This window comes from Silurus aristotelis, assembly GCF_946808225.1.
Source record: "Silurus aristotelis genome assembly, chromosome: 7".
NCBI lineage: Eukaryota > Metazoa > Chordata > Actinopteri > Siluriformes > Siluridae > Silurus > Silurus aristotelis.
In genome coordinates, this window is record NC_139580.1 from 5,558,120 (window position 1) to 5,577,967 (window position 19,848).

The 19,848-nt window shown below is 42.0% G+C and overlaps 1 protein-coding gene and 1 long non-coding RNA gene across 3 annotated transcripts; one reads left to right on the top strand and one right to left on the bottom strand.

Annotated features, from left to right (window-relative positions):
* Positions 1–816: 816 nt before the first annotated feature.
* dctn4 (dynactin 4) lies at positions 817–14,763 on the bottom strand. Of its 2 annotated transcripts, XM_083547118.1 has the most exons (14): positions 14,559–14,763; positions 13,615–13,685; positions 12,957–13,135; positions 12,621–12,664; positions 12,407–12,514; positions 11,046–11,066; positions 10,010–10,083; positions 9,066–9,178; positions 7,353–7,462; positions 7,164–7,237; positions 6,950–7,004; positions 3,634–3,741; positions 3,297–3,394; positions 817–1,648 (listed from the first exon to the last, which is right to left on the bottom strand). In XM_083547118.1, the coding sequence occupies exons 1-14, from the start codon at positions 14,691–14,693 to the stop codon at positions 1,435–1,437; spliced, it is 1,404 nt and encodes a 467-aa protein (XP_083403244.1). In that variant the 5' UTR covers positions 14,694–14,763; the 3' UTR covers positions 817–1,434. The 2 variants fall into 2 exon arrangements, with proteins under 2 accessions (XP_083403244.1, XP_083403245.1); XM_083547119.1 differs by lacking the exon at positions 11,046–11,066 and having other exon boundaries at positions 14,559–14,740.
* A 997-nt stretch (positions 14,764–15,760) lies between these two features.
* Positions 15,761–16,941, top strand: LOC310729279. Its single transcript, XR_014534533.1, has 3 exons — positions 15,761–15,816; positions 16,453–16,515; positions 16,918–16,941. It is a non-coding gene; the product is annotated as an uncharacterized lncRNA (long non-coding RNA).
* Positions 16,942–19,848: the final 2,907 nt, after the last annotated feature.

Genomic DNA, 19,848 nt, shown 5'->3' on the forward strand with positions numbered 1-19,848 from the left:
TAAGCTGTTCAGTATGAGCTGATCAGTAGTTGTCGTCTTGTATAAGCTGTTCAGTATGAGCTGATCGGTAGTTGTCGTCTTGTATAAACTGCTCAGTATGAGCTGATCGGTAGGTGTCTTGTATTTGCTGCCCTGAAGTCTGAACATCGCCCCATTTGTCCATCCTAATTAAAATTTTTGTCTCGACTCAGTCATACTGATTCCATTAGATTTCCCGTGCTGTAGTTTTCATTATAGATCACGTAAAGCAGCAGCACCACCTAGTGACAGAGGGTCTTACACACAAGTCTTACATCTGGCTGGATGTTAAGATTGAAATGACAGATTTAAAAAGTAATCTTGGTCTTGCACACGAACAAGAATGCTGTGTGCTTAAACATCCTATTCCACATTTAATCCACATTTGCAGTTACAATAAGCTGCACTCTTCTGTGAAAACTTTCCACTTGATTTTGTGGAGACTTGTGAAGATTAAGTCAAGGATGTTAGTAAAGTCAGGTACTGATGTAGGTGAGGTGTACGGTTTCCACACTTTCAGGGGTTGAGCTCTGAGGTCTTCATGATCTCTCGTCATCTGCGAGTGATGTTCTTCAGCTCTTGAAGCGTGCATGCTTTTCGAAACAACTCGTTGCAGCGTTGTCATATGTCGAAAGACTCACGTTTGTTCTTTGTTCTAACTTGCTGTCCGTGCTGAAATCATAGACGTGGTAATGCACGTGAACAGAATAGCCCCAGTTAGTACCATTTGTCTCGACACTTTCTGATATCACCTCGTAATGCAGTTGGTGAGTCTGTATTAGTAATAATACACGCAAGTTTTGTTTTTTTGTTTTTTTTAAATATCAGACTTTTATTAATGAACTGCTTTATTTTTAAAGCTCTCTTTGCTACCAAACACTTCACTTGCACTTCAGTAAGCTTTCGATTCGTGTCTATCGGTATGTAGCCAAGAGAACGAATACGGCGGGGTTATGTTCTATTTTTACAACGTAAGAATAAATACCACGAATTATTATCCATCAATGACCACGTTAGTACTCAGCAGAGCGATCCATCTACAGGACCACGGTCAGCGGAGGGGTGTTGGTGTTGAGAGATGGACAGGAACACGAGAACGGAAAAGGATGAGATGCTCTGTGGGACAATGACGGCATGCAGGAGAAGATAGAGTGTGTGTGTGTGTGTGTGTGTGTGTGTGTGTGTGTGTGTGAGCACAGTTACGTATACGTGATGTGTAGTGTGTGTGTTTTATTGTAAATCAGTAATGGCTTGATTGAGGTGGGTTTCATCACTACGTGTGTGTGTGTGTGTGTGTGTGTGTTACCCTGGTCTTCATGTTTGGAGTGAGTAGATCAATACGTGTGTGTGTGTGTGTGTGTGTGTGTGTGTGTGTGTGTGTGTGTGTGTGTGTGTGTGTGTGTGTGTGTGTGTGTGTTAGGCTGCCAGCGGGCCCAAGCTGAGCTCGACGTGGTGCGTGAGCCAGATAAGCTCTACAGCAGGTTCTCCTTCCTCGCTCGGCCTGATGGGAGCCGCCAGGTTGCGGAAGTCGTGACGCATCTTGAGGGACACCGTGACATTGCCATCCTCATACTGAGGGATCACTTTGATGAAGAAACCGATTTTGTTGGACTTCCTGAAGGTCACCACACTGCAAGGTGCGGGGAGTGTGAGGGAGAGAGAATTTAGTTACTTTTGAGAGATTTTGTGGGTTCTTCTAGTTTATTATTATTTGTAGAAAAATCAATGAGTTGTATAGAAGTCCCAAGAGGCTGTGCATTCGATTTTTTCTTTTTTGTTTTCTCGGGGTTATGACAATTTTCTTTTGATATCGACCTAAACATTGTTTCCTCATCATCAGTATAATCATCAGCTAATATTTAATTAAAAAAATATTTGAATTATTACATTAAAGTTCTATTAAAGGTTATGTTTATGTAAATGTCTAATGTAAAATGTATGAAACTGCTAAATTGTAATTAATTGTCTTAACATAATATACAGTACATCTGCAAAGTATTCAAAGTGCTTTACTTTTTACATGTTATATTAAAGCCTTGTTCTAAAATTGTCTGTAGACCTCCGAGACAGGATTGTATCGAGGCACAGAACTGGGGAAGGGTACAGAAACATTTTCTGCAGCTTTAAAGGCCCCATTAAGCACAGTGGCCTCCATCATCCATACAGTACAGACCAAAAGTTTGGACACACAAGGTGTGTCCAAACTTTTGGTCTGTACTGTAAATGGAAAAAGTTTGGAACCACCAGGTCTCTTCCTGGAGCGGAGCCGCCTAGCCAAACTGAGCAATCAGTGAAGAAGAGCTTTAGTCAGGGAGGTGACCAAGAACCCAACGGTCCAGCATTTTTCTGTGAAGAGAGGAGAAACTTCTAGAAGAATAACATCTCTGCATCACTCCACTAATCAAACCTGTATGGTAAAGTGGCCAGACAGAAGCCACTCCTCAGTAAAAGTCATATAACAGCCTGTCTGGAGTTTACCAAAAGGCACCTGAAGGACTCTCAGGCCATTAGAAACAAAGATTGAACTCTTTGGGCTGAATGGCAAGCATCATGTCTGGAGGAAACCAGGCACCGCTTATCACCTGACCAATACCATCCCTACAGTGAAGCATGGTGGTGGAAGCATCATGCTGTGGGGATGTTTTTCAGCAGCAGCAACTGGGAGACTGGTCAGTAACCAGGGAAAGATGAATACAGCAATGTACAGAGATGTCCTTGATAAAAACCTGCACCAGAGCACTCTATACTTTAGACTGTGGCAAAGGCTCATCTTTCATCAACCACACAGCCAATATAACAAAGGAGTGGCTAAGGAACGACTCTGTGAATGTTCTTGAGTGGCCCAGCAGGAGCCCAGACTATTGAACATCTCTGGAGAGATCTGAAACTCCCCATCCAACCTGATGGAGCTGAAGAGGTTCTGCAAAGAAGAATGGGAGAAACTGCCCAAAAGTAGGTGCTTGTAGCATTAAAGTCAAAAAGACTTGAGGCTGTAATTGGTGCCAAAGAGCTTCAGCAATGTATTGAGCAAAAGCTGTGAATATTTATGTACACGTGATTTATTTTCCTTTTTTATTTTCAATTAAGTTTCACCGGTTTCAAACAAATGTCTTTCACGTTGTCATTACGGGGTATTGTTTGTTAAATTTGAAGGATGAAAATTATCAATTGAATCCATTTTGGATTAAAGCTGTAACATAAAATGAGTAAAAGGTAAAGCGTTTCTATGAATATTTTACGAGTGCACTGTAAATGTTGGATAAAAGTTAATATCTTACTCCGGGTCGTCCTGGAAGTCCTGCGGCTCAGCCAACTCGTCATATTCCGCCGCTGCGTCTTTCCCTGCCAGGACCAGCTCCTTCGCTGGAACTAAGACCTACACACACACACACACACACACACACACACACACACACACACACACGACATTTCTATTTTTACTCATAATCCTGCTTAGTATATGTATGTATGTAAATATATATAAAGATGTCACACTGCATTACATACAAACTGACATCAGGATACAGATCATGTAGAAATTCCATTGTCGTGTGTGTGTGTGTGTGTGTGTGTGTGTGTGTGTGTGTGTGTGTGTGTGTGTGTGTGTGTGTAAACCTTAGCTGTGCTGTTAATATCATCTGGATCTTCTTCCTCACAGGTGAACAGACTGACGTGGGTGACGCTCTCCACCGGGTTAGTCAGGGTCAGCAGCACCTGAGACTCCTATCAACAACAATAACGGTACAATTGAGTTGCAAGAAAAGAAAAAAGAAATACAGTAATCCCCCGTTTATTGCGGTAGCTCGGCTCCAAAACCGACAGCGTAAAACGAATTTCCGCGATAAACGGATGCCACCCCAAAAATGTATTTGTTTTTTATTGTTTAAGCCGTGAATCGTCCTCCCACACTCTTTAAACACACACAGAAAACGTGCGAGAATGTAGCGAGGTGAATTTTGTGTAAATTCGTAGAAATATCACATTTATAGTAAGTAATGTACAGGACAGTACTATAGCGTAGCCTATGCATAGTTTCTCTACTTGTTTATTGGTTGAAATGTCCTATGATGTCAAAAAAGAGGCGGGGTTAAAGAAACGTCACCGAATTATTATCAGAGGACATTACCACCAATTTTTAAGCGGAAACCTACGTTTCTTGTAACGCTACTCGCTTCTACTGATGAACTGAAACCGGGACCATTCGCAAAACAGAAGAGTTTCGAAAAATTGAAAATCGCGATAAAGTGGGGCCGCGAGATTCGAACTGCGATAAATCGAGGGACGACTGTATTACTATAACAATCGTACTTTAATCACACTTATTGATAGAGTTCACCCATAATGCGAGTTAAAATAAATAAATAAATAAATACGATTTTTGTTTTCAAATGTATTGAGACACCTGACCTATATACAGCCATGTGGAAAAAATGTGGACACCCCATAATCAGCTCTTTATTAAGAAATGTTTTACAAGTCAATATATGATCTTGTTTTAATTTGTACCTGTAGATGAAAGTGATGTTACTGGATGTGAACAAAAAATATATATATATTTTTTTTTATTTATCAAACAAAAGAAATCAACAAAAATTAGTATTTCAAATGAGGCAAAAGTTATCAGACCCGATGCCCTACTAGCGAGTGTTTCACCATTTGGCTTAAATAACCTCAGTGAGATGTTTCTTCTAGCCATCTACCACTTTCTGGCATCGACTGGAAGAAAGTTTCCCCCACTCCTCAATGCAGAATTCTTCCAGCTGTGTGATGTTTGAGGGGGTGTCATGCACAGTATGTTTCAGAGAACCCCACATGATATCAATAGGATTCAGATCTGGGCTTTTTACTTTTCAGCCAGTCCTTGGTGAATTTACTGGTATGTTTAGGGTCATTGTCATGTTGCAAGGTCCAGCTCCGCTTACATTTTATTTACAGATGGTCTTACGTGCTCCTCAAGCACCTTTTTGTTGAATTCATAGTGATGGTGAGCTGACAAGGTCCTGCTGCATCCCCAAACCATAACACTACCACCTCCATGTTTCACAGTATGAGGTTCTTTTGCCAAAATGCTGTTTTTTGGTTTACCCCAAACATGTCCTCTGTTATGGTGTCCAAATACCGTAATTTCCAGACTATTAAATGCACCCAAATATAAGCCGCACCCACTGAATTTTATAAAGATTTTTATTTTAACATAAATACACCGCACCTGTCTATAAGCCGCAGGTGTCTACACTGAAACTAATGAACTTCACACAGGCTTTAATGAAAGACAGTGTCTGTTACAAGGCTTGTATCTAAACAGTAGCCTACCAAGAAAGTCATTGTTCACTGTCTTCCTCCTTCCTTTCACAACTATTTCTCTCGGGAGTTTATCTTTTGGCATCGTCGTGGGTTTAAAAATCACCATCGGTGAATCTTTTCTCCCGATGCCGTGCAGCTCAGAACACAGGTGAAGTGTGTTTTCATGCCCGGTTGTTTTCAGCGTGACGAATGATTTACATTTCCTGTAGACAGTCCGAGTGAGCGGCAGGTCAAACGTCAGAGGAACATCATCCATATTTATGATGTGGTGCGGCCCGATTAAGTGGGAGCACATCTGATTTAATATAAAGAGTTTCATTGGTTCACCTGAACCCGTTCTGCAATTTCATTGGTCTAATGTTATGGGGCTCAGTTTTTTGGCTTGAAGCTTGTCAAACCGGGAAACCGAGTGGAAAAAAGTAGCGGCTTATAGTCCGGAAAATACAGTAATCACATTTTAGACTCATCGGTCCGAAGTATTCCTGAAGTCTTAGCCTTCTGTGTTCTGTTTCAAACCACAGTCATGTTTTTCTTCGATGGCAAAGGTGTCCTCGTTCTACAGCTCTCGTGATAGAGTTGTGTAGTCAATTTCTGATTGTAGAACAGTGCAATTTGACATCAACTTTATAAAGAGCTTGCTTTATGTCCTGTGATCTTTTAGGGTTTTTGGAGACTTCTTTGAGCATCCTGCCTGCACTGACCATGTTGGCAGTTGTTTGAAATGTTCTCCACTTGTAAATGACTTTTCCCGGACAGTGCAATCTTCTTTCTAAAGGCCTCATAGAGTTAAGTTACCTCTCACTTCAGAGTTAAGTTACCTCTCACTTCAACAATTAAGAGCAAACCAAACTAAATGTCTGCGGTTGAAATAAGGAAAGTCGAATTCTTTATCTATTTTAAATCTGCTTAATGCCGCAAATGTAATTCAAAATGCTGTGTAACAACCTTCTAATCATATTCACCTGACTTGTAGGAAATTTGATCCATTCGGAAATAAAAAGAAATGTAACTTTTTCCTCACAAGAAATTGCAGATTTTTCTTTTTACAGATCTTAAAAAAAAAAATGTTCTTTTTTTCTTTAGTTATATTACTTAATATACTACATTACTTATAGTTAATCTTCCTATATTGTTAAAATATAGATCAAATGCCCATGTAAACATTTTTGTACATGACTATATATATTTATTTATATATCATCATCATCTTTCAGCTGCTCCCATCAGGGGTCGCCACAGTGGATTTATTTATGTGAAAATAATGAATGAAGTCATGTGACATCACCATGTCCTACAGTGCTGAGGGTTTGTCCATGACACTGCATTTAAATTCAATAAATTTTTATTTGTATTGTACTTTTAACAATGAATATTGTGTCAAAGCAGCTTTACACAGTTGTAGTTGTAGCTTTACACACTCAACTGTGGTAAAGGAAAAACTCTCTGAGAATCAATGAGGAAGAAACCTTGAGAGAAACCCGTCCTCATCTGGTTTGCACCGATTCAAGAATATTGTGGGCGTGATATCACGAGGTGCCAATGAAAGAAAGCAACTCTCCACTTTGTGTGAGTGTTTGAGGTGATTCTGTAAATTGGTAGTGTAACCTGGAGCAGGAGGAACACTTACCTTCATGTGACGCAGGTTTGGAATAGACATAATCCTCACTTCAGGGATATAGCTCCTGCGTGCGCACACACACACACACACACACACACACACACACACACACACACACACACACACACACACACACAAGTCCAAGAAGAATCATCTGTATGAAAAAAAACAGTGCTGTGCATGTGTGCGTGTGTGTGTGAGCGTGTGTGTGTGTTGTACTCACACAGCCACCAGCTGGATTTTAAACTTGATGGAGGTCGGGTTGAACTCCGGTTTGCTCAGGTTGTGCTCGCATTTCTGACGGGGAGAAAAAAAAATAATAATACGGTACACAGCGTTAACAGCATTAACGTTAACCGTAGCGTGTAATGCGACGTGACGTCACGTTCGCAACTGAGCGTTATATACGGACCCTGCAGCGCAGCGAGCGCTTCATCAGCAAGTGCTTGTGTTTGGGGTGAAGCTGAGACGCTCCTGCAGGCTGGAAGTCAGGCTGAAGCAACCTCTGGCGTAGTGTCGTTACTGAAACACACACACACACACACACACACACACACACACACACACACACACACACACACACACACACACACACACACACGTTACTGCTGTGCCCAACATAACAGCAACATATGGGTTTATTATAATGATAGATTTACTGCACTGTAAACCCTCTCTTACTCCACAATATATACACAAATATAATGGAGTTTGTCAAGAGAAAGTGCGAAAGAAAGAGGGAGAGGAAGTGAGCAAAAGAGAATGACAACTACAAAAGGAGAGAAAGTGAGAGATAAAATAACGAGAGCGAAAACAGATTAAGACAGGGCAAAAGAGCAAAAGAAAGTCAAGGAGAGCGTGAGGGAGAGAATGAAAGTGAGTAAAACTCTCCAGCTAATCTTCTCATCTCCACTGGGTCTGAAGTGATGGTGCCATCAGGGCCACACAGAGCATGCCTTACGGCATTCGGAGCGCACTCTATCTCACTCTATCCTCTTAGAGTGTGTTTCTGCAGGCGAGTCCTGCGTTTCGGCCTCACGACTCGCACGAGTTCTCACCACTAATCACCCAGAAGGATAGGTCCAAAGTTTTATTGAAAGGGTTCAGAAACGTGTCTCCTGAAGGATAGCACATGCTTGAGTGTTTAATTTTTGCACCTTAGCGGGATAATTCTCACCCCTCTGACAGGTCTACCAAGCCGACTCGGCTCTTTCACAATCACTTCATTTTCAACCAACGTTAGAGATGGTGACTTTGGTGGCTGGTGTAGAGAGTGGGGTGATGGCCACATACGTCTCCTTCACCCAAAAACCATCATTGACCACTTTATTCACCAAACTTACAGTTATCAGGAACACAACGCCTGCTTTGTTCATCCGTGAGGAGGAGTTGATGTTTCCATGGCCCACCTTCTCTCCTACGGCCAGAACATCTTCTACAGTCGCGTTTATGTCAGGGATGCACCTGAAGACGACGCACATGCACGACTAAACGAGCGTATTTAAAAATAAGAGGGGGAAAAAAGGAGAGGAAAAAAAGGAGAAAAAAGATTGTAAGAGTCTGTGAAGAATCAGCAGATCTCACAAACCACACCCAATCCTGGTGTGTATCCGAGAGAGAGAGAGAGAGAGAGAGAGAGAGAGAGAGAGAGAGAGAGAGAGAGGGGAGGAGAGAGTGGGAGTGAGAGAGAGTGAAGGAGAGCATGAGGGAGAGAGTGTGTGTGTGTGAGAGAGAGAGAGAGAGAGAGAGAGAGAGAGAGAGAGAGAGAGAGAAAGAGAGAGTGGAGGAGAGAGTGGGAGTGAGAGAGAGTGAAGGAGAGCATGAGGGAGAGAGTGTGTGTGAGAGAGAGAGAGAGAGAGAGAGAGAGGGGGGGAGTGGGAGAGAGAGAGAGAGAGAGAGGGAGGGGGGGAGTGGGAGTGAGAGAGAGAGAAGGAGAGCATGAGGGAGAGAGTGTGAGAGAGAGAGAGAGAGAGAATGTGTGTGAGAGAGAGAGAGAGAGAGAGAGAGAGAGAGAGAGAGAGAGAGAGAGAGGGGGAGTGGGAGTGAGAGAGAGTGAAGGAAAGCGTGAGGGAAAGTGTGTGAGAGAGAGAAAAAAAATAAGCACAAAAAAAAAAAAACACCACACCTTCAGTCAGGTTAACAGGTCGTGTGTAATAATCTTCAGGCAGAGGTTCCACCTCATCCAGTGCCTGAGCAGGTTCAATACTGACTTCCTTCTGCTCCTCACCTTCCTTCAGACTGCACACGACACACACACACACACACACACACACACACACACAAAAGCTGTGTAGCTAAAATGTGCAGAAATAAGTGTAGAATTAGGAGGCACTAATACACGTGCGTGTGCGTGTGTGCGCGCGTGTGTGTGTGTGTGTGTGTGTGTGTGTGTGAATCTCTCACAAACGGTCCATCAACACTAAAAAAACTAATTTGGTCTATTGGAAAGGACAGAGAAATGACATGACATCTTGCGTGATGTCTCACTGCAAAACTCACATCTGGCGTGCACCAACACCGCAATTAATTACACCTGTCATGCATTAATAACGCAAATTTCGCATCTGGCATGCACCAACACTGTAAGAATCGCATCTGGAATTCACTAATAAAACAAAAACACATCTGGAGCATAAGAATAAAGCAAAAACCACATCTGGAGTGGTTTGAGCTTAAGTTGCAAAAATCACCTTCGACAAGCATGAAATTTTGGCAAAAATCACATCTGGCATGTGCTAATGCTGTAGCAATCACATCAGGCGTGCAGTAATGCTGCAGAAATCACATCTGGCGTGCACTAAAATTCCTTGAAACCTGGCCTGCATTAAATTTAGCAAAAATCACATCTGGCATGCACTAATCAAGCAAAAATCACATCTGGAAAGCACCAATAATGCTAAAATCTTTATCTTTCATGTAATATTGTTGTAAATGACACGTTCACACTGTACATCTTCAATATTTCAGTCTTGTGGATTTATTATCATGATTTCATTTCTAAAGTTGTTATTACCAGGAGTGTGTATATATGTGAAGTATATAAGGGGGAATATGAGGAGGAATACTCACGAGAGGCCGTAGAGGGCGCTGATGGGAGCTCCGGATCTCTGCCTCTGAAGCCGGGTGCCCAGGCCGTACTTCTCCTTTACACACAACCGAGAAACCACCATCAGACCAAACTAAATCACTCACAGCACCGATAACAATCCCTGATGTACAGATTTAAAGCAAAATGATTCAGTCGGACGTTTGTTCGGAACTACAGTAGCAAAATTCCAGGGATTTTCAAAACTGGAAACCAGTCCATGGGAATAAATGGGAATCAACTAGGAATTTACAAAATTGCAGGTGTGCCAATAAGAGGGATCTGAAATCTAGTTTTTGGGGAAAAAAAAAAAGATTAAATGCAATTTCAGTTGAATTAAAAAAATCAGATTCACACTACAGGCACTGGGCGTTTTTCCATAACATACCATCATTTCTTCAATCCTGCACACAAAATAACGTCACGAAAAGTCCATCGTGTTGAGTTTTCATGTAGATTACATAAACATTACATCCATTTGTGTTTCAAACTTCCTTGTGCTGTGTGTATGCGATTGTGCAACTAAATTACACTACATGTTTATATTTATGTTTGTATATGACACAGTTCATATACATTCCCCCAAATGTCTTCCCATTCATTCCTAATAAATGCTTTAGAAGTTAAAAGTTTCTCATTTGGAATATTTCAAAAATTCCACAGATGAAATTCCCATGGAAAGTTTCCGGGGATTTACCGTACGTTTTCCGCCCCTTTGCGACCCTGTTTGGGACTCGCTCTAGCAAGCCGTTGGAGCCGATATCATAAAATATACGTAAACACATCTGGATTAATATTAAGCCTACAGGCTCCGACGTTCGCTTCTCGGGCGCTCCGATCCGTAATTCCTACCGCGTTCCTGTACCCCAGCCCCCCCCCCACCCCGCGCGATCTTACATCTAAAAAGGTCTTCTGTAAAGATCTCATTTGATCCCAGAAGCGCCTGAGCGGAACCGAGAGAGAGGACGAGACATGAAAGGCTTCTTTTCACTCGGGAGTTGGGAAGAAAGTGCCACTCACCACCACGTGAATGGTGTGTTGCTGGTGAAGAGGAGGAAGAAGAAGAAGAGAAGGAGGAGGTGGTGGTGGGGGTGCGAACCAAAAGATCGGCGTGCGCATGCATAGAAAGACAGGAGACAAGAGAAAAGAAGAAGGTGAAACTTCGGCACAAGCAGCGACATGGCAGATTCGCTTCGTCCCTGAAATTATAAGCAAAGCTGCACATGAACAGGGTTAGAAATTAACACCAGGAGCAGAATATAATTACAAAACACAGCTGTAAGTGCAGGTTAATTTCAGACCCTGGTTTAACAGGAATAACAATAATAATAATAATAATGTGATTTAACCCTTTCATGCAAAGTCTCCTTACTCACAGACAAGCCACTCTGAGCCAAAAGTATGTGGACACCTAACCATAACATTCGCATGTGCTTCTTTTTCTTTTTTTTAACGTCCTGTTCCACATTTAGTCTCCATTTTTACTTATAATAAGCGCCACTCTTCTGGGAAGTAAAGTAAAGTCAGGTGCAGATGTAGGTAAGAGGTGAGAAGGTCTGGAGTGCAGTTCACATTCATCCCAAAAATGGCATTCACAACAGGGTTGGAGCTCTACAGCTGGAGATCTTCCACATCCGAGTTCAAGACGTCCTGTACAATTGTGTGCCTCCAACTTTGAGGTTACAGTCGGGTGTCCCAATACTTTTAGCCATAATCTTTTACATTCATAAATGGACAATAATAATAATAATAATAATAATAGTAGTAGCTTTTTGCACTAATAGATGCATTTTGAACACTGACTTTTTTATTATTTATTTTTTTTATATGACTATTTTATTCATACACTTATCTAAATTTATTTTCACATGAAAGGGTTATAAAGCTGTCAGCATGCAGTGTTGAATTTGGCAATTGCAAATATTTATTTTAATATTGCAAATATAAAAAAGAAATCAAATAAAATTGACGAAGCAATTTTAGATAAAAAAAAAAAAAAAAAGAGAGTATAAAGTATGAATGCTGGAGGTGACATTTCAGCCACTAGGGGGACAAATTACTGTGCAGACAGGTAAAGGGTTAAAAATTATATTATTATTATTATTATTATTATTATTATTATAATACGGGTTAATTGAATAAATAATTGTATTATAAAAATAAAAAACTGTATTTTAAAAGTGAGTAATTCTACAGTCCGGTGCTATTGTGTCATAAAATATAAGAGCCAATCGGGGGCTAGTATGCAAATATAGGACCATAAACGGAATATGAACGGGACAGGGGCGGGGCTTATGCTGTAAATGTCACATCAAGCATGTGTGTGTGTGTGTGTGTGTGTGTGTGTGTGTGTGTGTGTGTGTGTGTGTGTGTGTGTGTACCGAGAAGGCCTGTGGCATGAACGGACGTCTGCGGGCCAGTTTCTTCCTGTCTCTCTCCAGCTTTTCTCTCTGGGCCAGTTGTTGATAATACTCGATGAGTTTGTTGATCTGAGGAAGCGACAGCGTGAGCACAGACGTGAAGACGTCAAACAGAACTGACATCATCCACACATAAAGAGGAAGAGTATTTTCATGGCTTCACGAAGACACTTACCCTCTGAGTGTGAGGATTCTCTGGTTCCTGCCATCCTCCACTGGCTACAACACACACGCACACACACACACACACACACACACACACACACACGTTACACTACACTAAGCAGAAATACAAACGTTACACACCGTGTTACACTCCGAAGACACGATCGTTACACACCGGGTTACACTATGCAGAGGTACAAATGTTACTAGAACAACTATTGATACGTCGATAAAACGATAAAACATCAAAGGGGGAATTTTTTTTTTTTTTATTGATGGAGTCTCAGGCTTTCATAGAGGACAGAAGCCCGCTTGTGGACTCCTGACTGAAGAGCAGGATCCTCACCCACGGATTTATCGGCCATGCCGACGTCACGCGAGGTCCAGCGGCAGAATCCACACGCCAGGTAATATGCCTTCTTCATGGTGGTCTTAGTCGGGTCGTCGGGCATCGGCGCTGGGATGTTGGTGGCTCGTGTGGACAGAGTGTGCATGCAGCAAGGGCAGTCGAAACAGTTCGCACATCTGAAAACCAAACTCAGTGTTACGAGGGCATCAGCAGGCACAATGGTATTTCGATTAAATTCTGACTCAGTTTGTCTCTGACTCTACTTTGTACCCGAGTGTCTGTATATTCAGAGTGTATTACTTCAGTAACCGATAGACTGTTGGATTTTCGTAATATTGCGAGTGTCTAAAGACACAACAAGGACAAGCTTTTTGTGGGTCTCATATTTAAAACCTATTTCTCTTCATGAAACACACAAGCAGCTTTAAGAAACCATTATATAAAACCAAAAGAGGGAAAAATACAGATCTGTACTGATCTCGAACTGCTGCTCTGGAGAGGTTATTATAATAATAATAATAATAATAATAATAATAATAATAATAATATAATAGTATTATAATCGATAATATATTACTCATATATTATCATAATAATAATTATTATTATATAAATCTATAGAAACATAAAAGTACCAAAATAGAAAAGAGTTTACCGGTTTTTCTTGAGCTTCGCCTCAGCTGATGGCATGCTCTCCAGACAACTGGGACAGTAATGAGAGTCAACCTGAACACACACACAATTTTATATTAAACATAACACACACACACACACACACACACACACACACACACACACACACTTATATACACATCTGTATTACCCAAATGGGGTATATATAAACTGCTGATGTTCACAAATGTTAATAATAATAATAATAATAATAATAATAATAATAATAATAAACTGCGTTAACAGAAAATGATAAGCAGTTTCATGTTTTGCATTCCTTTTCCCCCAAACTGTACTGATATCGATCCGAACCGTGACTTAAATACCGAAGTACCGAACCGTGAATTTTGTGAACCGTTACACCCCTAATTATATATACAATGTGTGTGTATTATATTTATTTACACATTATAAATAAATAAAAGGTTATTAAAGTATAATGCATATAATAATAATAATAATAATAATAATAATAATAATAATAATAATAATATTAATAATAAGCGATGTGACTGAATTAGCCGGGTGTGGTGATGCTAAGTCACATCACTAACTAGCTAACCAGTAACACGCCAAATATGTTTGAATAAATATCAAATATGCCGCATATCCAACTCTTTTACATAAATACATTTTTATATCATTTTACGACCTAAAACATGTCAGAATTTCAGTAGTTTATTTCAAAATAAAGCCTTTTTCCTGAACTAGCTAGCTAGTTATCGATGAATGTCCCGCCCATTGTGAAAAACAGTGAAACAGACATCTGGGCTGATCAATAAGATCGCGAGTTTCCGGCAATACGTATGATTGACAAGTGACTCAGCCAATCGGGTGTAAGGACAGATAATAAATGGGCGGGGAAATGACACGGTGAATGGTCCGAAGGTTTATGGAGGAAGAATAACGCGGGTTTGCGATACTCACTTCATGCGACACGCATTCCAGAGAGCGCAGCTCGCTGCAGTAGCGGCAGAAGTAGAGCTGAGAGAGCGGGGCGCGGATCTTCTTCTCCCCGCGGACCAGATACTCCACTCTGTCGGGCTGCAGGAGGGACGCCATGTCGGCACGATGACGTCTGTTTTTCTCCTATTTTTTTTTTTACTTCTCGTTTTCGACAAGCCCCGCCTTCTTGGTAACGATTGGATAATCTTTCTAACTGACAACCGGTTTTTCAAATAATATCGGAGTAGATATATAAGACTAGCCAATCAGAGAACAAGAAGCGGGGTTTATGGGCGTGTAATGGTTTGCGCTGGTTTATTTGACTCAATAGCGCTCCCTGTTGTCAGAACAGGAGAGGAAGAATGGAAGCAAAATGAAATAGCTGTTTTTCAGTCCAGAACAGCTAACGGAGTAGAAGAAACTGATTTGGTCCCAGATACATAGTAATTAATGATGATGGTGATGATGGAGGTGATGGTGGTGATGGTGATGATAGTGGAGGTGGTGATAATGATAATGATGATGGAGGTGATGAAATTGGTGATGATGGAGGTGATGGTAATGATGGAGGTCAGGTGATGATGGTGGTGATGGTGATTATGCTAATGATGGTGGTGATGGTGATGATGGTGGAGGTGGTGATAATGATTATGATGGAGGTGATGATTATGGTGGTGAAGATAATGATGATGATGGAGGTGATAGTGATAGTCATGGATGTGGTGGTGATGATGATGAAGGTGATGGTAATGATGGTGGTGATGATAATAGGGGTGAAGATGGCAGGTGTTTGTAATGATGATGATGGTCATAGAGGTGGTGACGATGATGATGTTGGTGATGAAGATGGAGGTGATGGTGACAATGGTGTGATGGAGATGGCAGGTGGTAAAAATTAATGATGGTGATGATGGAGGTGATGGTGATAATGGTGGAGGTGGTGATAATGATGATGATGGATGTGATGAAGATGCTGATGATAAAGGTGATGGTGATGATGGAGGTCAGGTGATGATGGTGGTGATGATGCTAATGATGGTGGTGATAATAATGATGATGGAGGTGATGGTAATGATGGTGGAGGTGATAATTATGATGATGATAAGGATGATGATGGAGGTGATGATTATGGTGGTGGAGATGGCAGGTGTTTGTAATGATGATAATGATGATAGAGGTGTTAATGATGGTCATGGAGGTGGTGATGATGATGATGATGATGGAGGTGATGGTAATGATGGTGGTATTGATGGTGGAGGTGGTGATTGGTGGTGAAGATGGCAGGTGTTAGTAATGATGATGATGATGGAGGTGGTAGTGATGGTCATTGATGTGGTGATGATGATGGAGGTGATGGTAATGATGGTGGTGATGATGATAGAGGTGGTGATTATGGTGGTGGAGATGGCAGGTGTTTGTAATGATGATGGTCATGGAGGTGGTGGTGGTGATGATGATGATGATAATGATGATGGAGATGATGGTAATGATGGTGGTGATGATGGTGGAGGTGGTGATAAGGATGATGATAAGGATGATGATGGAGGTGATGATTATGGTGGTGGAGATGGCAGGTGTTAGTAATGATGATGATGGAGGTGATAGTGATGGTCATGGATGTGGTGATGATGATGATGATGATGATGAAGGTGATGGTAATGATGGTGGTGATGATGATGGAGGTGGTGATTATGGTGGTGGAGATGGCAGGTGTTTGTAATGATGATGATGGAGGTGATGGTGATGGTCATGGATGTGGTGATTATGATGATGATGATGATGATGAAGGTGATGGTAATGATGGTGGTGATGATGATGGAGGTGGTGATTATGGTGGTGGAGATGGCAGGTGTTTCTAATGATGATGGTCGTGGAGGTGGTGGTGGTGATGATGATGATGATGATGATGGAGGTGATGGTAATGATGGTGGTGATGATGGTGGAGGTGGTGATAAGGATGATGATAAGGATGATGATGGAGGTGATGATTATGGTGGTGGAGATGGCAGGTGTTTGTAATGATGATGATGATGAAAGTGTTAGTGATGGTCATGGATGTGGTGATGATGATGATGATGATGATGATGATGATGATGATGAAGGTGATGGTAATAATGGTGTTGATGATGGTGGAGGTGGAGATGGCAGGTGTTAGTAATGATGATGATGGCGGTGATAGTGATGGTCATTGATGTGGTGATGATGATAAAGGTGATGGTAATAATGGTGCTGATGATAATGGAGGTGGTGATTATGGTGGTGGAGATGGCAGGTGTTTGTAATGATGATGATGGAGGTGATAGTGATGGTCATGGATGTGATGATGATGATGATGATGGAGGTGATGGTGCTGATGGTGGTGATGATGATAGAGGTGGTGATTATGGTGGTGGAGATGGCAGGTGTTTGTAATGATGATGATGGAGGTGATAGTGATGGTCATGGATGTGGTGATGATGATGATGATGAAGGTGATGGTAATGATGGTGGTGATGATGGTGGAGGTGGTGATTATGGTGGTGGAGATGGCAGGTGTTTGTAATGATGATGATGATCATGGAAGTGGTGATGATGATGATGTTGATGAAGACGGAGGTGATGGTGACGATGGTGTGGAATATTTTGCATCTCAACCAGAAATAAATTCAGGACTTTATCCATCCACTCACTGATTGGTTGCTAAGCAACCAGGGCCTGACTGTTAATAGACTGCAGTGAATATTGAAAAATAAATGTTAATTATAATAATTATAATGTCCAAACGTCCTACATGTGCTGTCCCTCTAATAAACTCATTTCTAATCCTGTCCATCGTCGTCACTCCCAACGAAAACCTTAACATCTTCAGCTCTGCTACCTCCAGCTCCACCTCTTGTCTTTTACTCAATGCCACTTTCTCTAATCCATACAACATCTCAGGTCTCACCACAGGCAAAGATCTCCTGCAGCTCAGTCGGAGTCTGGGTCTGTACATCGTTAACGGTAGGACACGAGGGGACTCTTTAAGTAAGCACATTTTGCCCCCACAAACCCAATTAGAATAAACCAAATAACACGAACCCTGAGCGTGAAGTATCTGAGCTACTGGGAAACTGTTGAGTGTTATGTGTCCCTGAACAGACACTACAGCGTGGCAGAGAACCTGAGCACGGCGTCCGATCCCAAACTAAGACACACCTTGACGAAGTACAGACTCAGTGGACACGTCTGGCCGTGAAATGCACCAAATACACACATTTAAGCCAAATTCTTTACCCAAATGATCCAAATCATCCGGACAAACTGCGCCACCTACTGGGGAGGCACAGAGAGACCTGCACACTCGCAGCCCACACCTACATACACACCTGCCACCAGGTAAGGGACAGTGTGTGACCATGTTACTTAGTGTATGCAACACACACACACACACACACACACACACACACATATACAGTATGTATATACATTTACTTTTTTATTATTAAAACAGTCTTTATTGTAACTATTCTTTTTTGTTGTTTTTATTATATTGTTATTAAAGTTAAATTAAAGAATATAATTATTACAGTTTTTAACCCAGCCATTAGGGGGGCACAAGCCAGTGTACTCTTAGTGCCGGTCCCAAGCCCGGGTAAATGGGGAGGGTTGCGTTAGGAAGGGCATCCAGCGTAAAACATGTGCCAAATCAAATATGCGGATCACAAATGAGAATTTCATACCGGATCGGTTGAGGCCCGGGTTAACAACGACCGCCACAGGTATCGTTAGCCGACAGGGTACCGGTGGAAATTGGGCTACTGTTGGCCGAAGGAGGAGAAGGAGAGGAGGAAGGCGTCTACAGAGACGGCAGGAAAAGGAGCAGTGTAGGAGAGTAGAGGTTCGGGTTGGTACTTTAAATGTTGGTACTATGACGGGTAAAGGGAGAGAGATAGCTGATATGATGGAGAGGAGAAAGGTAGATGTGTTGTGTGTTCAGGAGACCAAGTGGAAAGGGAGTAAGGCCAGGAACATTGGAGGTGGGTTTAAACTGTTTTATCATGGTGTTGATGGAAAGAGAAATGGTGTAGGGGTGATTCTGAAGGAAGCGTACAGTAAGAGTGTAGTGGAGGTGAAGAGAGTTTCTGATAGGGTGATGATCGTGAAGGTGGAAGTTGAAGGGATGATGATAAATGTCATCAGTGCCTATGCTCCACAAGTTGGCTGTGAGATGGAGGAGAAAGAAAGATTCTGGAGTGAATTAGATGAAGTGGTAGATGGTGTACCTAGGAAAGAACGATTGGTGATTGGGGCAGACTTTAATGGGCATGTAGGTGAAGGGAACAGAGGTGATGAGGTGGTGATGGGTAGGTATGGTTTTAAGGAGAGCAATGTGGAAGGGCAGATGGTGGTAGATTTTGCTAAAAGGATGGAAATGGCAGTGGTGAACACGTATTTTAAGAAGAAGGAGGATCATAGGGTGACGTATAAGAGTGGAGGAAGGTGCACACAGGTGGATTATCTTCTGTGTAGGAGATGCAACCTGAAGGAGATTGGAGACTGTAAGGTGTTGGTGGGGGACAGTGTAGCTAGACAGCATCGGATGGTGGTCTGTAGGATGGTTTTGGAGGCGAAGAAGAAGAGGAGGAAAGTAAGGTTTGAAAGAAGAATAAGATGGTGGAAACTGAAGGAGGAAGAGTGTAGTGTGAGGTTCAGGGAAGAGGTCAGACAGGGGCTTGGTGGTGGTGAAGAGGTGCCGGATGATTGGGCAACTACTGCAGGAGTGATGAGGGAGGCAGCTAGAAAAGTACTTGGTGTGACATCTGGAAATAGAAAGCAAGACAAGGAGACGTGGTGGTGGAATGAGGAAGTGCAGGAGAGCATTAGGGGAAAGAGGTTGGCAAAACAGAAGTGGGATCGACAGAGTGATGAGAAAAGTAGGCAGGAGTACAAGGAGATGCGGCAGCAGGTTAAAAGGGATGTGGCGAAAGCCAAGGAAAAGGCATATGAGGAGCTGTATAAGAGGTTGGACACTAAGGAAGGAGAAAAGGATTTATACCGATTGGTCAGGCAGAGGGACCGAGCTGGGAAGGATGTACTGCAAGTTAGAGCAATAAAGGATGGAGAGGGAAATGTGTTGACTAGTGAGGAGAGTCTGTTGAGAAGATGGAGGGAGTATTTTGAGCAGCTGATGAATGAGGAAAATCAGAGAGAGAGAAGGTTGGAGGATGTGGAGTTGGTGAAGCAGGATGTAGATAGGATTAGTAAGGAGGAAGTGAGAGCAGCGATTAAGAGGATGAAGAATGGAAAGTCG